This window comes from Nannobrachium achirus, assembly GCF_963921795.1.
Source record: "Nannobrachium achirus genome assembly, chromosome: 6".
In the NCBI taxonomy this organism is placed as follows: Eukaryota; Metazoa; Chordata; class Actinopteri; order Myctophiformes; family Myctophidae; genus Nannobrachium; species Nannobrachium achirus.
The window spans coordinates 57,314,664-57,336,070 of NC_137815.1; the positions used below are offsets into that span (position 1 = coordinate 57,314,664).

The following is a 21,407-nucleotide window of genomic DNA, read 5'->3' on the forward strand; positions in this document are numbered from 1 at the left end:
TAAGGTCACGGGTACAAGCGGACAAAATTAGTTTTCTCAGACGAGTGGTTGGTATCTCATAGGGTGAGAAGTTCAGTCTTGGAGCAGAACCGCTGCTCCTACACTTGGAAAGGAGTCAGCTTATGTGGTTCGGGCATCTAGTAAGGATGCCTCCCGAGCGCCTTCCTCCTTGTTCGTCCATCAGAGTTGATGTTGACCATGGCACTTCTCAGTTTGTAGGCTTTTGGTGGGTGCGCAGATGACTAAAAAGACCAATTTTAGCGCGGAATTCCCTGTGGTCAGAGCCAGAGAGGATGCAGAGTCCTGAGGGGCAGGCACAGTTTCTTTCTTGGCCTTGCGCTGCTGCCTCTTCAGCATGGCACATGATCTTCTACTGTTCTCACAGAGAACTGCATGCACCCTCCTGGACCTTTCTTCTCCAGGCTGGTCGGTCCTTGGCCAAGTGTTCCCAGTGGTTCAGGTCAATCTTAAAGCTCTTTTCAAGGAGGATTTCAGAGTGTCCTTGTAGCGCTTTTTTGGGCCACCTTGTGCTTGTTTGCCACTTTCCAGTTCACTCCCGGAGAGAGTGGAGGAAGTTGCTCAGGATAGGGAACTCTAGAAATCTCAGTTGGAACTGTTACCCCCACGACCCGATTCCGGAATAAACAGTTGAAGATGGATGGATGGACACAGACAGACAGCATGGCTGGTCTCAGCTGCTCCAACTGTGTTTAATGGATCTAAAAAAATGTATGTGAAGCAGATCTGATTGTATGTCTTTCTGCTCTTTCAAGACAAATTTTTGACTATCAGGTTTGTGACTTGTCATCTCATGACCTGTGGAGTGACAACGAGAAACAAGGAAAACACCATCCTTCCAAATTGCTTTCATTTCTGCTTTTCACTCCAAGCTGATACTTCATTAATCCCTATAACAAGACAGGCTTTAATAACAGTGTTATGTTGCATACCTGTTATCATCGAAAATCTGTGATGTGCAGTAGAGGATTTCCTGCATACTCACTCTGTTCCAGTAGATGGCAGTGATTGCTCACAGGAATAAAGTTTTGTGGCACATTCTTAGGTGGCAAGTCTGGTGACTGAGGTTATTGCAGCATCTAGTTTTGAGGATGGAGAACACTTTCTATGAATCCCATGTCTGTGATGTCAGTCAAGTATGAGATATCTATCGCATATGTCTAAATATATGTTATTTTTTATTACATTATGTGGGGGAAAAAATATTGTGGAGGTATTTCTTGGTCCACTAACAGCCTGCAGACACTTGGCACTGATGGGACCAGCAGATGAGATTAACCCACAGACACACTCAGACCCATTTCTAGATGTCTGACCTCCTACAGTGCCGCCATAACTAACACAGGCGATTCCTCAAAAACATTGCAGCAAATTTGGAGAGGTATTGACATCAACTTGCATTCTATCGTGGATATAGTGACTTTTACCTTGTCAGAGCTTGATCAGAGACGGAACTTCTCTGACATTTTATTTTCAGATGGAAAGAGTGTTTCAAATGTCTCACTTTTGGAAGGATACACCTGCCATGAATTTAGCCAATGATTCTGTGACTCTGACAGGGATCACAGGGATATGGGAAGACTTAAACATGACACTATTCCAGTCTGAATTGGAGTCCAATCAACCTACAGTATGTCTGTCTGTCTATCTGTCTGCCTGCCTGTTTTTCTCTATCTCACTGCTACACAAGGGTAATTAGCATAACTAAGTTAATGTAGAAAAAACACAGAGAGGAATACAGCCACAAACATGCAGCCAACCCCTCCTGGATGTAATCAACCCATTTACTACAGGATACTGTGTGTGTGTGTGTGTGTGTGTGTGTGTGTGTGTGTGTGTGTGTGTGTGTGTGTGTGTGTGCGTGCGCGCACTCACGCGTGCGTGCATGTGAGAATATGTTGGTATTTCAGTGACTGAATGAGTGCTCTTGCGCTTCTACTCTTGTGATGGTCAACTCAATTACAGGCTATTCCAAGAGGGCTTAAGGCCCATTCCCACTGGGCCAGATAACAGATATCTGGAGATATTTCTCCATGCAAAGTGGATGGTAGATACAGATAAAAAAATGTTTTGCCACAGATAAAAGTATCTGTGGCAAATATCTGTGGTAGATATTTTTTTTATCTGTATCTACCATCCACTTTGAATGGAAAAATATCTGGAGAAATATCTCCAGATATCTGTTATCTGGCCCAGTGGGAATGGGCCTTTAGCCTCGTTGCAGAATAGTTTTGATTTCCAGAAAAAGTCTTGAATTGAAAAAGAAATCAATTATTTTTTACCAACATTAATGTTATGCAACAATATATAAATTAGGTTTTCAGTTTGGTGTCAGTGAAGGGACATTACAATTTGAAAATTTGTAATTTACAATTTGAAAATTTGTAATTTACAATTTGAAAAATTGTAATGTCAACAGCAACTGTGTGTGTGTGTGTGTGTGTGTGTGTGTGTGTGTGTGTGTGTGTGTGTGTGTGATTGCTAAACAAGTCAGCATGTTTTTGAGAGGTTATGAGACAAATCTAGATCTAAATTAGACATTGGTAACTAAGTCCTTGTAAAATGCTCATGTGTTATTGTTATAAAGCCTTGAGTATATTTATGAGTGCTGCTTACAACTATAATGATACACTGTTATAAGCAGATTATAATGCATTATAGACATGGGATTCATAGAAAGCTCTCCATTCTGAAATCTCTAACCACTTTACTTCTTGTGAGAAATCACTGCCATCTACTGGTACAGAGTGAGAATGCAGGAAATCATCTCTGCACACATCACAGATCTTCGATGATAGCAGGTATGCAACATAATGCATTTGAGCTAAACAGATCGTTCAGGGATTCATCGTAGTATTTATAAGAGATTCAGAAAGTGAACTCTCAACTGATATCATTAAGAGGACATCATATTTTGTGTATCAGTCATCAGAATATCAATACATCCTAATCAGTATTTGTGCAATGAAATTACAACCCGAGTATGATGCTAATAATGAATGGTAATTTACTTTATCCAGTCAATAAACAATACATCTCAGACAAATGAAAATAGATGAAAAAGGAAATTGTATTGAAGTAGGCCCTATAGATAGAGGATATACTGTCAATGTCAATGAAAAATGCATGTTTACTAAATAAGATACATGAACACAAATGTGTGATACTGCAGCATTCTTGTGCAATATGAACAAAGATTATGCTACTATAGTACTAGTACTGCTACCAGCTGACTCATCATCACATATTAAAATGCCTTTCACTAGTTAGGCTATTATGCACCATCTAGTAAAATGAGTACAAAATATTCATTTGTGTGCACAGGCATCTCAATTGGGACAATAAAAGACATTATTATAACCCTTCATATCTTAACAAATTACACACCATTGAAAAAGAAATAACATGGAATACAAAATAAAATACATGTTGTATTCATTCAAGGAGTTTAGGAATAAATATAATTTCTGTCTATAACAGAGATACAAAATGTATTACCGCAAATATGTACTACAGCATGATATCACACGAAAGTGTATCATACCAAAATTCACCTAAAGAAAGAGCCAGCTCCTCCGTTGCGCGCTCGCGCAAGTGTATGTGTGTGTGTGTGTGTGTGTGTGTGTGTGTGTGTGCATGCACTAAATCACTAAATGTGAGAAGCCACGCCTATGTGTTTAGGTGTACTGTATGTATAATCTTACCCTACAGTCAGTCGCACTGATTGTAATTAGTGCTGCATAACAGTGTCAGCTAAATTGCTGAAACCTATAATGTAAACATGTTTCTCAGCAACAATGTCAAATAGCCCCAGCAGGGGGCAGTGTTTTCCGTCACATCATGTTGTCCTCTTCCCACTTTCCCTGTATAATGCTATTGTGCTACGCTTCTTATGTCAGTGGATTGTGCTAAAAACAAAGATTGGGTGGAACGGCTGATCTCTTAAGCCTAATAAAAATGTTGTTGAACGCCAAAACCTTATTAGTTGAAAATGAACAACATCACAATATGACTAGTATAAAAGTATAGCGAGGCTTCAGCACCTGTGGAACACCTGTAGACCAGTGGTTTTCAGCACGGGGTCCGGGGACCCGCAGGGATCCTTGAGGGGGTTCCACAGTCGAGTTAGATTGTTAGATTGTTAAATTGACATGTTGGCTTTCAGAGTTAAAATTAACACTGAGGATCTTACAATGTAGATTAGGGTACCATAGATAAAAATCGTATCAAATAGGGGTCTGTGGCCTAATATCAAACTGAGGGTCTTTGAACTTGAGAAGATTGAGAATGGCTGCTGTAGACTGAGTGCTGTGTGGTTGAGCCTATAGATACTCCTCTTCCTTCACATAGAGAATCTCATGAGCTGCACTGGGGACCTGACAGACACACACAGAGAGAGAGAGAGGACAGATGTTAGTGGGGCTGGGTGGGGTTGGGTATATATTCAGATGCTGCTAGTGTTTGAATACTCAGACTTCTAGATCAGTGATTCGCAAACCTTTTTTTCCTTGGAGCCCCCCTTCTTACATCTGACATAAGCTGAGTCCCCTACGTGCACAGTCACTCTCAAACTATGGGCTTCTTAATCCGTGACACCATTTTGTAGTCAGACCCCCCGCTGGTGCCAAGCAGATTTATTGTCAATATGGGCAGTGCTTTGTCCCTCGCTATTTCAACAGATCCGAGACAAAAATAACAACTAAAGTATAATTCTACCACTTTCCTGTCAACAAGAAAGAGAGAAAAATGTGGTTATAGTAAAAAGATTCACAGGCGCTGGTGCCTCGTTGGCACCAGAAGTTCTCCTCCGCCTACAAAATGATGTCAGATTTAAGAGGCCCATACAGTATGTTTTCACAAGACGAATAGCAAACTAAATGGCTGATACTATCTACTGATATATTTGGGCATCGCTAGTACTTCCAATACATTCAGAATTCCATTGTTACTGTAAAACCACATCTTCAAAATACCTTTAAATGTTCACTGTGGACAGGGTGATAAGACAGTTACAATACTTCACCTGGTTCACTCCTCCCACCACTAGGAGGCGATCTCTGATCACAATAGAGGAGGCAGAGCAGCGGGGGACCGTCATGGGAGCAAGCCTCTCCCATTTCTTCTTCTGGGGATGGAAGGCCTCCACCGTGTCCAGCGCTGAAGGTTCATGACCTGGACGCGCACATGCACGCACGCACACACACACGTACACAAACACACAGGGATGTGGTCAAAATCTGCATTTTCTGAACTATGGGTTGGAAAATGTTTCCTGTGAATCTTTAATTGCAGGTTAATTCCAAGCCTTTCAAGGTTACACAAAATGTAAAAATAAAGACACAAAAGAAAAAAACTAAAACAAGAAGAGTAGCCTACATTACTTTGCAATTGGATTTGCCGCAGCATGCAGTTGTTTATTGGGCCTGTGCAATAACGTGAGGTCCCTTACGTATTACGACTGTTTTATTATGTGTTTTTCCACTCTTATTTGTTAGGACCCCGCTGAGAGGTGCTTTGTAACTACTGTTTGAGAAGGTCCAATACAAATAAAGTAGACTACTTACCAAGGCCCCCAGCGACCACCATTCTACCGCGGAGGAAGGCTGCAGCAAAGTCGGCTCTCTTTGTTTTCATGTTTACTGTCTCCTCAGACTTCAACCACACTCCTGTGGGGAGAAACCAGTGGGTGTGTGCTGTGTGCTGTCTGAACCACTAAAACCCTCTAGTTTAGTACACTCGTTCTCAACCCTTTTCATATCAAGGTCCGTTGTTTATTGGAGCATTTGAACCACGGACCACCATTTGATGAGCCTCTCAGACACAAAACGTAGAATATTTCTTTATCGCTGGATAGGATTTTGTCCACACAATTCCATGCTGTATTGATCTGGTACCATAGGACTGATAACAGGTCAATCAAAATAACAATTCTTCTACATCCTGTAATTGTGTAGAGTAGACGTCTTGTAAATTAATTAATGCAGGTGTTTAACAATCATTAACTCTTGAGAGCGTAAAATAAAAAAAATAAGGGTCCATTGTTTCCGTCTACACTATATCTCTTTGCCAAAAATAGCCGATTTACAATTTCACAACACTTCGCAACACCATGGGTAGTGAGCTTGTAGATCTGCTATTTGTGGCTGATGTTTCCCCCAGAATAAGGATGCTGGGGTTCAAGTAGTTAACCAGTCTTAAACCCTCTGTTCTTAGTAAACTGGACATGACTTGCTAACAGTAATGAGGCACTGGAGCATTACAGACTATTAAATGCCCTTTTTATTTATTCATGCTAGACACCAGGAAAGAGTCAGTTGATGCGTGGTGGTGGAACTACCTTTCTTCTAGACATGAGTTGCCTCTGTACTTGGTCTGTTCTTGTTTCCCCACTACACAAGCATTTGCCAAACATAGCCGATCTACAAGCTCACAATGCATTGATATGTGCGTCCCCCAGAAAAGGTATGCTAGGGCTCAATGGTTAAGGACCTTGCATGCACGTGTGTCTGTGTGCGCGTGTGTCTGTGAGTGAGTTTGTGGTTGTGTGTGTGTGTGTGTGTGTGTGTGTGTGTGTGTGTGTGTGTGACTGACTGTGTACTGTATGTGTGTCTGCACAACAACTATTTTTCACTTTCAGTTTGACATGAGGCAGACGACCTTTTACACTCTACCGTGACCTGTGCTAACATCAAAGTAACCAAGCAGGGGCAATCAGCACACGTTCTCTCTCTCACACACGCGCACACGCACGCACGCGCGCGCGCACACATACACACACACACACACACACACACACACACTTGTCACAAGTAGGGACGTGCAGAGAATGTTAGAGGGGCAGTGGATGACATTTATAAAGGGGCACTTTTGGCAAAGAATTGACGATCTACAGTACAAGCTCACAATGCATTGTGAGCTTGTAGATCGTCTATTTTCGGTGCGCGACAACATGCTCACTTAAGTACATAATCAAGCGTTTACTGGAGATGTGGCGTATGGCATAGATTTCTACACAGAGGGCAATTCTTTCAACATAAGATGCTGCATTCAAGTTCAGGGTAGTTAGGAAAAGGCAATTCTCTTGAATGCTGCCTTCGGGTACGACATGGAGAGGGGCATTTGCATTCCTTTCACCATGTAAATGCCGCCTTCATGGTCTGGAGAGGACACATTTTGTTACAGACGAGTAAAAGGGCAGAGGCTCAAGCCCCCGTTGATGTCTATATGTGTGCACGACACGTGCCTGGTCACAAGGATCACATAAAGGTTAGAACAGAGACTGCAGGGACTAACAAAGAGAGAGGGGTTTGCAGGCGATGACAATATATCGTCCCTTCTCCCCATCTGTCTCCTTCTCTCTTCCTTTAAAAATGTCCTAACCACGGTCTCTTGACATTGAATATAATGACATTCTTTCTTTCTCCAAAAGCCAGGGCATTTGCTGTGGCCTTTCATCAACACCCGGACCTGGAGTGCGACACTAGGTTGCAGTTGAGCATGAGAAGGACAACAGAATAAAGGCCCATTCCCACTGGGCCAGATAACAGATATCTGGAGATATTTCTCCAGATATTTCTCCATGCAAAGTGGATGGTAGATACAGATAAAAAAACATTTTGCCACAGATAAAAGTATCTGTAGCAAATATCTGTGGTATATATATTTTTTATCTGTATCTACCATCCACTTTGAATGGAAAAATATCTGGAGAAATATCTCCAGATATCTGTTATCTGGCCCAGTGGGAATGGGCCTTGACTCTCATTAGAAAGAGGAAGGAAATATAGAATCCCCTGAGAAGAGAGGAAGCTTGCGCCAGAACACCAAGTTCTTTTTCAAACAGATTTTTTAATATTATTAGTATTCTTTTCTTTTATTCTGGCTTTGTTGTTGCTAAGGCTCATTTATCTGATGGGGAAACCAGGTCTGATGTGTCGTGACTGTGGGGGTTGGAAGGTAACTTTATTAGGGCTGGGGAGAGAGAGAGAGAGAGAGAGAGAGAGAGAGAGAGAGAGAGAGAGAGAGAGAGAGAGAGACACGGGTGGAGGTGGAGGTGGGAGAGAGGGGGAGTCATGAATAAAAAGAGGATGAGAGGGAGGGGGAGTGACAGAAACAGAAAAGGAGGGAGAGAAGGAGGGAGTGAGGTAGTGTGTGCGAACGAGAGAGTAAGGGAGAGAGAGAGACACAAACTCATAGACAGAATGAGACACAGACAGAACGATATCTCTGGATGAGAGTCAAGAGATACAAGATGTAAAAGGAGCCAGCCACCCATCCAGTAAGACAGACAGACAGACAGACAGACAGACAGACAGCCATCCAGTCAGACAGCCATCCAGTCAGACAGACAGACAGACAGACAGACAGACAGACAGACAGACAGACAGACAGACAGACAGACAGACAGCCATCCAGTCAGTCAGTCAGACAGACAGACAGACAGACAGACAGACAGACAGACAGACAGACAGACAGACAGACAGACAGACAGACAGACAGACAGACAGACAGCCAGTCAGACAGTAGGGCATTCACCAAATATTCGAATATCAAAGTCACTATTCGACGTTGTTCACCGAAGTCGAATATTCACCTATTTTTATTTTTTGATTGTTTTCTCTTTAAAAAAATATATAGTTTATAAAGCTTGGCTAGATAGTAAGTCATAAGAATTTGTTGTCAATGCCCCTGGTGGATGAATTTGTCAATTCACCAAGGGTTCTCAAACCTTTTTAGGCTGTGACCCCCCAAAAAAACATATTTGAACTGGGGACCCCCATCCTGACAAGCACTTGGAATTGTAGGTATTACATTTAATGTGACTCGGTTCCGCAGATAAATATTGTGAAAATAGCAGATCTACATGCTCACAACGCCTTGCACTGCGAGGCGTTGTGAGCATGTAGATCGGGTATTTTCACAATGTTCGCCTCTTGCTTACTTAATATTTGACAGTTTGGCCAGTCCTGTCGAATATTCGACTATTCGAATACTTTGAGGTCGAATAATTCGAATACTAAAAATCACTCTTCGTGAATGCCCTACCATCCAGTCAGACAGACAGACAGACAGACAGGCTCTGTGAAAAGAAAAGAACGCAGCTGGCCAAAGCTGCAGCTTATTCAGAGTCCGCCTCTGTTTTTTATTGTTTTCCTGGCGGCAAGCGGCAACATTCTCCTGTGGTCTTTTTAGCGAGCGTTCTCAAACACATCATCACACCCAGCCCAATCCCCCCAGGGCCCACTGGGAGAGAGAGAGAGAGAGAGAGAGAGAGAGAGAGAGATGTGGGGGGGGGGGGGGGTTGGATTACACAGGCGTTCCCTACAAAGACAGCGTTTCTGTCTTTGTAGAATGCATACTTTTATGCAGGCGTTAAGCGTGCCGGGCGTGCCTGCACACATTGTTGTCGCCTTGAGAGAAAATCTGGCGGGAGAGGGCGTAAAAAAAAAAGAAGACAGAGAAAAACAGAGAAGGAGCGATAGAAACAGAGCGAGATAAAGAAGAGCAATTGAATCAGAGAGATAATAGTGTCTCTGAAGAGCCGGGCCTTGTGTTAGGGGCGGCGGTAATTTCCGACCACTGCTGCTCTCGGCAATTTGTATCTGGCTTTCACTGCGTCTTGCATGGCGATCTGCAGACAATGCTAAAATGTTGTAGGAATACAGCTAACTGGGGCATATCTTAATATTGGAGATATGAGATTGGAATGGTAATAGAATATCGCTCAGTGACAGCAGATTGTGTGTGTGTGTGTGTGTGTGTGTGTGTGTGTGTGTGTGTGTGTGTGTGTGTGTGTGTGCACAAGAGAGAGAGGTATTGGTAGAATATAGATAATAAAGCAATCTGCTTCAGGGAGCTGTAATTTAAAATGCTCCCCATCCCCATCCCTGCCTCCTGATGAGATCCGCCATCTCATCCCCACGAAAATTACATCGGGACAGCAGCTACAGCGTGCGTGCAGGTGTCAGGGCGCGCGCATGTGTGTGTGTGTGTGAGACAGACAGAGTGTGTACAATGTGCATCGCCTGTATATGACGCAGTTGAGGGTTTGTGATCATGTATGTCAGTCCTATATGCCCCCTCTGCCTTTCCTCTCTTACACACACACACACACACACACACACACACACACACACACACACACACACACACACACACACACACACACACACACACACACACACACGCGGTCATGTGCGGATTCATTTCACGCACACACACACAATTTGTTGAGCACTGACATTCACACTGCTCTCATTTGGCTTCCATTTGGGGGAAGAAGAAGAAAAAAAATTGGCCATTCCCAAGGCGCACGTGCAAATATCCTTCTGTCTGAAATGACTTATTGATTTTCTTCCCCCTGCGAACAGCACTCGCAGCATCTCTCTCCAGTCCCTCCTCAATTTGTCCACCTGTTGTTTTGGTGGATGGAAGATACGTAATTTCCCTGGGTTGCGGGACACAGCAGCACTTGTGGTGCCAAGAGAATAAGCCCTGTTGAGTTTAATTGGTACTTTTATTTGTTGCGACGCGTGAGTACTTGATGGCAGTGTGTCAGAGCGAGGAGCGCGAGCTGTCAACAGCATATGAGAAGACACGGTAAGGTTGATGCTGAAGATAGATAAAGTGCACTGCATTGATGGGTATGTTGAAGCACAGACATTACCCGAAATGATCTGCAATTATGCTGAAAGGAGGGAAAGGAATGGAACTTCTTTTAGAAGCGTGCGTGCGCGAGTGTGTGTGCGTGCGCGCGTGCACCGGCATGCGTGTCTACTTAACCACTTGAACCCCAGCATCCCTATTTTCGTCATTAAGCTATTTTTGGAAAAGAGATTTGACGTAGACAGAAAAAAGCGGCCCTTTTTTTTTTTTTTACTAAGTTGCTTTAAGTGGTTAAAGTCTCTCACCTTGGTTTGTGTCAAAGATGTTGACGTTCTTGGTGAACTTGGAGCTCTGATGAACCCCACCCTGACGCAGGCCCCCCAGCAGCCACAGCCTGCCGGCGGGGTCCCACACCATGCCCCCGTGGAAGCGCTTGCACGGCATCATGGGTAGTGCCATCCAGGAGCGAGTCTCTGAGTCATACATCTCAAAGGCTTTCACCGGCTTCTTGCACTGACGGCCACCTGTGGAGAGTATGAACACGCACACGCACGCACGCACGCACGCACGCACGCACGCACGCACGCACGCACGCACACACACACACACAAACACAAACACACACACGCGTCAACATGTGACCCCTACACCGCCGGGGTGGGCAATAATGTTTAAACCAGTCGATTTTGAAAGGCTTTTTCGTTGATTGTGGAGCCATTTGAAAACCCAGACAAAAACAATTGTGTAGCTATTTGAAAACCCAGACAAAAACAATTGTGTAGCTATTTGAAAACCCAGACAAAACAATCATTCTGACCATGCACGTCTAATCAGATGCCAGCTTGATCCCCAATGAATCATATCAGGGGAGTGAATGTATATAGTAATGGCCCTGCCATATAGTAATGGCCCTGCCAGTATATGAATTGTCCAGGTGTGTTACCCGTACAGTAGGCAACACAGTTACTTCTACCGTAAACTACAGTTAAAGATCCGAGCCACTATTAATAATTAGTTTGGGAAGAGATGATCTACAGACAGAAGACATACCATTTCCAGAGAATGGGAAGATAGTAATTAGTTCATCATTATGTCAAATGGAAAATGTATCTGTCTCATCAACAGCGCAGCGATGGCGAAGAAAGGGAACTTGTTATGACACTTCATTGACAAATCATTGATAAGACACTTCCAGCCAAAAGGTGAAGGAAATGGAATATCAATAAACAACAGAGAAATCTGTTTCCATGAAGCAGGTTGGTAAAGCTATTATGCACCCACTGCAGCCATCAAACACGTTCTTGCTACACACAATAAATCATTTCAGGATGGCATAACATTGAAGGAGCTGTTGCTGTCAGCTGCTGCTGATTTGTTTGGCCATTTTAAGAACAGGACTGAAATCGTGGATGTCTTCAGCAGCCTTCAGTTGTCCAGAGATGTGAGGGGATTCTCAGATGTCTTGGAGGCGCAGCTGAAGAAGGATAATCAATTGCTGTGTGCGCTTCTCCCTCCAGTTGGATGAATTGACAGGCATTACTGATGTGGCCCAACTTTCCCAGAAGATAGTTTTGTAAACTATTTTGTGTTGCCGCATTAGATTGCAGCAAATGTGAAATTGTATTTCATGCTATCTTTCTGCATGACAGATTTATTTGGTTTCCTTTTTCCTTTTATATTGAAGTCTAGTGACGTTTGCTTTTATAGGGTGTACTGTCGCCCCTTGGGAATGCATGCCCCTCCATTTAAGCAATACCGGTATACCCGTTGTCAGCGTACTTAGTGTAGTACCCAATATACATAGTACGTAGTTGGAGGCCAGCCTGTGACACCATATTGGTGACATCATATCAGGGTTCGCCATACATTTGGCATAAAAAGGACACACAGACAGACAGACGGACAGACAGACAGACAGACAGACAGACAGACAGACAGACAGACAGACAGACAGACAGACAGACAGACAGACAGACAGACAGACAGACAGACAGACAGACAGACAGACAGGCATGCCCGCACGCACACACATATTCCATGCATTTATAAATGATAGTTCTTTTGACAGAATAGCAAGCAGTGCGCTAGACAGAATCATGTGCTATCATCTGTATTTTGAAAGTCACACCACAAGTAATGTATTTTTTACACTTTCACTTTAGTCAGAATGTCTCTTTTTTATTCATATAAAATTGTCTTATTCTTATTTTTTTCCCCCCAGACATAATGGTTTTCTTATTATTCATTTATTGATTTTGAGAGGTTTTCTCTGTATGGCAAAGGCAGATCTCACTAGCCTCAAGACACAAGCGATCTCGTGTCCAAAAAGGTTGCCTACCCCTGACACAGTGCAAACACACAAGCCTACACAAACACACACACACACACACACACACACACACACACACACACACACACACACACACACACACACACACACTATCACTCCCTTACCCGTACCTGTCACGTAGATTTTGTTGCCCAGGAGGTTCACGTTGGTGTCATAGCGGGGAGTGGGCATGGGGGGCAGTTGTGCCCACATGTCCTTCCTCGGGTCATACTGCTGCAGGATGCTACGAGGGAGCAGGTCGGCTCCCATCCCCCCTACTGCCAGGGCACGGCCATCTACACACCCACACACAGCCAGCCAGACAGACAGACAGACAGATAGGCAGTCAGATTTACATAAGGTAAGACAGACAGTGTTTCCGTAAACACTCTCAGGGTAAAATTAGCATTCAGGATTTTGAGCTAAATAAGCAATAATATACTGTCAGGGACAAGGCGAGAGAGAATGAGAGAGAACCAGTGAATCTGAAATGACCCCCTTCTGGAGCTCAGCAATGATGCTTCCTGCATAAGAATTGTATCGCCGGAGGGTATGGGAACCCCATTTCCACTGAATAACATTAGAAAGACCAGAATTTGTCTCACAATTTTGACTTTTCCTGTATATCTCAGCCTTCTCTGTTTTCTCCTCACGTACGTGATATAGGCAACTGTGAGAACAATTTAGAATTCTGAGACATAAAGTCACAATAGCATATCTAGAATGAAATAAAGACAAAGCAGTGCATTAAACAATAGCATAAAGTAAAGGAGTGTTGAGATGGGTAATATAGTTCCCCTTTATCTTTGACAGCGAAAACGGTATTATAAAAATATACAGCATATGGATGAATGAGTGTCTATGGGCTTACAAAATGCTATATAATATCTGTTTTTGCATCAGTCAGTCTGTTGCTAAAACTCAACCAAATCTTTCATGTAGTTTTTTTTAGGTTGCTTTTCCTTTTGTCAGATTACATTTAAATACTAGAGAGGTACGCTCAGTAGAGCGCAAAGCTCCACCAGGTCGCATGCTTCCATTCTAATAGTGATGTACTAAGTGTACCCAATTTCAGGAACTGTTGAAACAGTCCAATCCACATCACTCATTGCGTTCTGCACAGAAAGTTCTGCCTTTGTATTCCATCACCTAACTTCTGTCGTTGTTACTGCATCCTGTCTTACCTTGTGTTTATATTGCAGTGTGAGGAAGATGAATTAATGGTCTGATAAGCATCCAAAGTCCTTACTGGTGAGGCATTTATTGTGTTAAAAAGTGAAACGTTTTTTGAGGTTTGTCCTATTAAAAGACTTTGAGAGTTATCATGGCTCGGTTTGTAATTGCGACCGTCAGGTCGCAGTTACTGTGAAAGCCTCCAACTCTGTCCCTCTGTCACGCTGCTCAGAGTCACCTGTGTCTGATTCACGCTGATCAGTCAGCTGTGTCTGTTTGGGGGAACCTCTGTCAGAACAGTTCATTACATCCAACAGACGGAGCCAAAGCGCCACTGGAGGTAAAGGCATGGGTGGGTAAGATGGCAGCGCCCACAAGCAGCATTGAAGCAGGTTTTCTTCATTCTCCTGTAACTTTCGTACCGTTTGTCCAAATGACAATAATCTTTTCCCCACATGTAGAACAGTAGCATGAGAGGATTATAATTGCCCATGCATTATCCAGTTGTCATTCGTCATGAAACAAACCAGCGCCGGCCATCGATTTTCCGGACCTTTCTGTTCTATCCATACGAAAAACAGAGAAGTGATACGCTAGGGTGATCGCCAGGTGAAAGCTAGGGGTTGATTCAATTTATATTATTGCTACATAGTGTCAATTGAATCACACATAAAACTGAAAAGTTATGACATGTAGGATGAGATGTACTTAGCTGTATGTGAGAGGTTGCAAACCATGTCAGCATAGTCTCAGGAAAGAGACCGTAGACCTGTGTGTTCATGAGTTACAATTTATACAGGAGGTACAGATGAGAAATGCCAAATGATCATGTCTTATTAAAAAGTGAGAGAGAACTTGTCTTGGTGTGTCATATAAACAGATGATCTCATTAAAACAGAGGATTTCATTAAAACTGAGGAAAGAACATCATGTATTTATTAAAGGATATGAAGTTCATTAAAAAAGGAAAAAATAACTTTTGACAGACACTTTCACATCACAACGGAAAGTAACAATTGAGTTGAATGCGCGCCATTTGGGGTGTGTTGTTGTTGTTATGTTTATAAATGTACATTATATTGTGGTGTTAATCTAACGTTGGCTGGTGCTGGTGATTTTCATGCCTGTGATTGGCTAGATCTTTGTTATTCTCTAGAGAGACTCTATAGTTATTAATATATACTCCATATGGCAAGCTACCTCGATAACGCATCTCCCAGCTACTGCACGCCACCCTCTCCCACCTTGACAACAACAATGCTGGGAAGTGTCACTGACTACAGCTCTGCTTTTAACACCATTATCCCCATTCCCCACTAGGGAAGACCAAGGAGATGATTGTGGACTTCTATACAGAGAGACACGCACCTCTACTGATCAACGCTGAGCTGGTGGAGAGGGTGGATATAGCTTCAAGTACCACGGTGGGCACATCACCAAGGACCTGACCTGGAGTACGAACAGTATGCACACAGTAACCTCTCCAGACAGATTCAGAGCTCTGCGACTGATTTTATTTTTCTCCTTTTTTTTTGCAGATGGGTTCCCAGATTGTGCACACAGAGGCCGTGGCAAAGCAAGTGAGTCATCATCTGTGCCACATGAGACAGTTTGAAAAAAATTCAAGGTGTCAAAAAAGCTCCATCTACCGGTACCTCGCCAACAACTCATTCGCATTCTGGCAGGGGGCATGACCATATGGCATAGGCAGAGCTCCTATCAGGACCTACCGGTATACGGCCACTCCGAAAGGTGGTGAGGTCTGCGGAATGTACTACTGGATGCTCTCTTTCGGCTCTGCAGGACATTTATGAGAGAAGGTACTTGGACACAATCTGTGGTACAAGTCTCAACAACATGTCGCTGCTAAGACAGGGACAAATACAACTTCTTGAATCTTGAACAGTCAACCTATTGGCTACTTCTGGTTGGACAGTTGTAGTGTGATTATTAATTCACAAAAATAACTTTACGTAGTTGTCATTGACAAATATGAGAAATATTCAAGAAAGTTATGCTGGCTGGCTGGCCAAGCAGAATGCAAGATTAGCTACAGACAGACACACAGACGGGGGCAATTTGGGCAAATGCATCCTGGTGTAGAAAAAAGTTCATGTTTCGATATCCCTATTAATATACAAACACACATAATCCATAAGCAATGGATTATGTCTACTGTATAAATCACCACATTTATTTAGATCTGGCAATATCGGTAGCTATGACTTACAATTGGGGGGAAAAAGACTGCTATTGTGGAATTAAACAGTGATACGATATGAAGTACCCACCTTTCACAGTGATGGCCAACCCCATCAGAGCCTCTCGGAGCGGGCTCCTCTTCCTCCACCTCCCCTCCTCAGTGTTGTACATCTCCACCGCTTTCAGAGGGCTCTGGTCCTCTCCTACCCCTCCCACCACTAGGATCTGCTTACCCAGCACGGCCACCGCTGCCCCAGCGCGGGAGGTGGGCATGGGAGTCAGACTTATCCACCGGTCACCCTGACAATGATGGAAAAATCAAATAAATAATGGCGATTATGGAATAGAGCAGGTGCAAATTTACAATATAATAGAGCAGGGGTCTTCAATGTTTTCAGGCCCCTTAGTTGAGATAGATGAAGCAGGGACCCCCACAACTTATCCTGCTCTTTTCCCCCTCTACACCAAACCACTTTACCAATCTACAAGCTCACAACGCCTCACAGCGCGAGACGTTGTGAGTTTGTAGATCTGCTATTTTTGGCTAAAGTTCTCAGAATATGGACACTAGGGTTAAAATAGTTAATAGTAACTCTGAGGACCACCTAGGGGTCCCGGACCCGCTGTTGAAGACCCCTGTACAATAGCACATTGGTGATATGTGGTGTATAATGTAGATCTGTGATGACGATATTGCCAGTTGTTATCTCTGCTAGGCTGAAGGATGGGCTGGAGATATGTATTCACTCCTGTCTGTCTGTCTGTGTCTGACTGCGGCTAGCTTCGTTCCCAGCCTTTTCTCATCTCAGAGGAAAAAAGGTCTGTGGCTAATCATCTTGCACTCAATACTGCTACCTACAAGTCCGGTAAACAGCATTTTCTATTGACCGGATCTGTAGATGGCAGTATTGCTTGAGTAGAAATCTGGTGCATATATTGAATTTTTGGGCAAAATAGTGGATTTTACCCAAAAGGTGAAGTTCTAAGATGTTTCCCACTGTGGAGATAATTCTTTCAACACCATTAAACTGCCTTTGTTTCTTTGAATACTTTACTACAGTGTACACATCGTAAACCTTGTCAATGAGGAAAGGCATAGTCCCTGGCAGATGTGACTGCTCTCCAGGCGAGACCAGAGCTACTGTGGTGCTGAATCAATAAATCTATTCAACCAACTATAAAAAGTTTTCATTTTTCAAACAATAAAAGACAAAACAAAAACCAAAACCAAATTACCAGTCAGTAAAAAGCTGGCAGGCAGTGTACAGCATCACATCACCCATGCTAGAGTAAACACATCACCTAACCCCAAACAAAGAGAAACATGTGGGAAGTTGATCCTTCTAACATACATAACATATCGTCGTTGTCGGGTGGAAACCTTGTATGTCTAAAACCGTTTGTTTTGTATTCATCATTTTAAAAATGATTTAAACTAGTGAAAACAGCCGATCTACAAGCACACAACACCGTTTTGTGCGACAGCCTTGTACGATGAAGCAGGGCTTTACTTTGCGAAAAAACATACAAATGTGAAACTTGGAGATACGAGGTTTCTGCCCGACAGTGACCATATAATATAACAAATAATGTTAAAATATTATTGGATGAACCCCTGAAAGTTAAACTTTGATTTCCCCTAAAATAGAGGATGTATTTTATCCAGCAGGTATGAGCAGTGTTGAATTAGTCCGGGGTGGCGCTGGCGCACCCCCGCCGCCCCATATCTTTTCTGAGCGGGGGTCAGGCCTCTCACGCAAACGGACGTTCATTGATGCCCTTAACCCCCCAAGTTCACACCTCACCAACGCTTTAGTGTCACAACAGGCTGTTTTAACAAAGAAACGAGCCTGTAACTATGCATATCAATAGACTAGGGATGGGATGATATGAAAATTTCATATCACGATTATTGTGACAAAAGAAATTGCGATTTACGATATTATCGTGATAATCAAAATCCATTATCCTGAAGTGGAGCATTTGGCAAAAAATAGCTGATCTACACGCTCAGTCGCTCACAACGCGTCGCAAATAAAAGGTGAATTGATCCCGGTGCATGACGGAGGACGATATCACCAATGCACCACTGGGTACGAGAGGGAGGAATACGTGTGAGGCAAAACACTGCAGCCCTGCCTGCTCAGCCACTGTGAACTGCTAACTGCTCTGAGTAAAGATTTCTGCTAAATGATTCAATGGAAAGCAGGAAGCACATTTGCTGATGCAGAGCAGCTTTTTGTCCCCTTTTCGGATTTTAATATCACACTAATTTCTTCCTTCTTTTTTTCTGATTTGAATATCAAGCATTTCTTCTTCCAAGCACCTGACTGGTTTACTTTCCTTAAATTAGGCAGTTTATTAAAAAGGAAAAAAAAAAAAAATCTTAATTACAATGATGGCCTAAATTCTGCTTTTGTCATCAAGTGAGCAATTATGATAATTGTTATGTCACTACTGTAAATAAATTGACAAGCTTATACAGGTGAATATTATTTTCAGTCAGACTTTTCAGGCAGGATATTCAGAATAATTGAGTTGATTTAGCCTAATGACTTGTAGGATGATTTCATAAGGGTCTTGAAACAAGTCATATTAAATGTATCATTATGTCTCGTTCCATGATTATTTCTTGAAATAAATCAGATCAGTGGAAAGGGCAGCATCACAAATATCTCGTTTAATATCTCAGTCAGTGCAAAAAAGTTTACACTCTCAAAGTCACATTCTGTCTGTGTGTACCTGTTACCTACCTCAGGGGAGTAGAGCTCCAGGGAGGGGCAGGGCCTCCCCGCAACGTCGCAGCCCCCCAGCATGTACATCTGACCCCCCACCTGAGTCACAGTGTGGTACACTCTGCCACTGGGCAGACGAGCCAAGCTCTGCCAGTGGAACTCGTGCGCTGAGGGCACTGCCATGGTCACCGGGAGCTGGGCACCAGCTGAGGGCAGGTCAAGGCGACCAGAGACGGAGGTCGTTGTTGATTGATGGAGTCTGAAGGGCAGATGGAGGGTTCCCAGCACCAGTCTAGCCAGGCTAGTTCAGGTGGACGTTGCAAATGAGCTTGGGAACTTCAGCGTAGGAGTGGATTCAGAAGAGGTCTGAGCAGGGTCTCGCAGGGTGGGAGGTGGAGAGATGTGAGGATGAAGAAGAGGTGGGCAAGAGACCCAGGGAAGTAGTCTTCCCCTGGGTCTGTCCACCAACTCACAGCTTCACACTGGCCCTGGGAAAAAACATAATGTGAGAGGTTGGTTACAAAAGTGTAGCATTAACAAACTGTGAGTGATTTACAGTGCCAAAGTCAAAGCTCAAGCGACATTTATGACTTAAAGGACAACTTTGTTTTTTTTACAACAAGGGTTCATATTTTAGACAGTCATTATAGAAAAGATAAGATGAGTGTTAAAATGTTTTCATGTACTTCTTTCTATCGTTTTAGTGATTTTAACGATTTTGATTTGCATGCATGTCCCCAGGTTCGGGGCATGCATCTAAGTGGCTAAATATGTATTTTTAGACACAATAAGCCCATTCCCAAGATGCACCGCAATCTTTCATGGGCAGATGTGACTTATGGGGGCTGGTGTAAATAGTAACAATGAAATTGCCAGCTTATTGTGTCTTAAAATACATATTTAGCCACTTGTAAGCATGCCCCCAACCACTGAAATCAAAATACTAAAATCGCTAAAACAATAGAAAGCTGTAAATGAAAACATTTTAACACTCATCTTTTCTTTTCTCTAATTACAATCTAAAATATAAACACTTGTTGTAAAAAATCAAAGTTGTCCTTTAATCAGTTGATAAAGGTGTGGTCCTGGTTCTATGTGTGTTTGTCTAACTATATGTTTGGATGCCCCTCATTCATATTATCATGCAATAGTTGGCCAGCAGAAGTAAACATATCTGTAGCTAGGCAACCATCTAGACATTTACTGTTTCTGTTCTCTTATAAGTTGTTTACCCCAGTCATCACTCACCACCTCTGTCTCTGCTTCTTGCCATTAACCCTTGTCTCCTGCCTACGTATTGGTTTTACACTGAGGGAATGGAGGTGGAAGTCAGCCAGTGACGTGGGAAGAAGCAACCAGAAAGATATACTGCATGCAACATCAATGGAATTCAGTCTTATCAAAGTCCAAATCACCCATACGTATGTGCCATACTATGAGAAACCAGTTCATAATCACCAGTGAAGACAGGCAGGTATAATGGTGTTAAAATTGTATTCCACTTCCATTTTCTTTGTTTGGGAAGAGATTCTGAGGAGGATGACGTGGAATTTTGACCGCTGTTCAATTGGCAGCTAGACTGACTAGATAAACAACTCGCCGGATTATCCTTTAAATCCTTACTCAAAAAATGACATTTCCATCTCCCCGCTCTCTATTCCTCTCTCTTTCCTCGTGCTTTATCTGCCTTTCACACCCTTCACCGTATTGCAGATGGATGAATAAATGACAGGGGGGAAGAGATAAAAGACTGTCCTTCACAAGTATCTCTCCCTCCCTCTTTTCAGTGTGGCACGAGGTGGGTTACCATAGAAACATACCTTCTGGAGTTCACAGATTTTCTTTTCTCGTTGCCCATGATCGCGTATCGCTTGGTTTGACTTTAATAAAAGCTTATGAGAAAGGATTGAAAACAAATAAGGGGGAGTTGTTTTTCAATAGGGCTGACCCTGGCAGGCGTGCATTTGCTAACAAGGCAGTATCGAGCTTTCTCTCTTTCACACAACACATTAATTGCAATCTGTAACCGATTTGGTTTGCCACATCTCTTTTTTTTAATTAACTGCTTGAACAGCTTGAGATCAACAGTAGGCCCACCAGCATCCACTGAAGTCATTTACAATCAGCGTGCCTCTTCATCCAAACTTTTAATTACGGAGTCTAGTTTCTCTCTGCTGTAACTCCTCAAATGCCAGAACTGTCTGAAAAAAAGTGTAGACAAAGTTCTGGTCAAAGGATATTGTGTCTTATTGTATTTTGCCATATTGATTCATAAGATACATTACTGTGTCAAATATGGGGGGGGGGGGGGGGGGGAGCAGTGCTAGGAAAACACAATTGTCAAG

At 43.0% G+C, this 21,407-nt stretch overlaps 1 protein-coding gene across 1 annotated transcript; it reads right to left on the minus strand.

Annotated features, from left to right (window-relative positions):
* Positions 1–4,340: 4,340 nt before the first annotated feature.
* On the minus strand, positions 4,341–19,245 carry klhdc8a (kelch domain containing 8A; the record flags this gene model as incomplete). The annotated part of the gene is made up of 7 exons (XM_080728613.1): positions 4,341–4,394; positions 5,042–5,190; positions 5,583–5,684; positions 10,929–11,147; positions 13,084–13,248; positions 16,417–16,627; positions 19,081–19,245. 7 exons carry the CDS (start codon positions 19,243–19,245, stop codon positions 4,341–4,343), a joined length of 1,065 nt encoding a protein of 354 aa, XP_080584739.1.
* Positions 19,246–21,407: the final 2,162 nt, after the last annotated feature.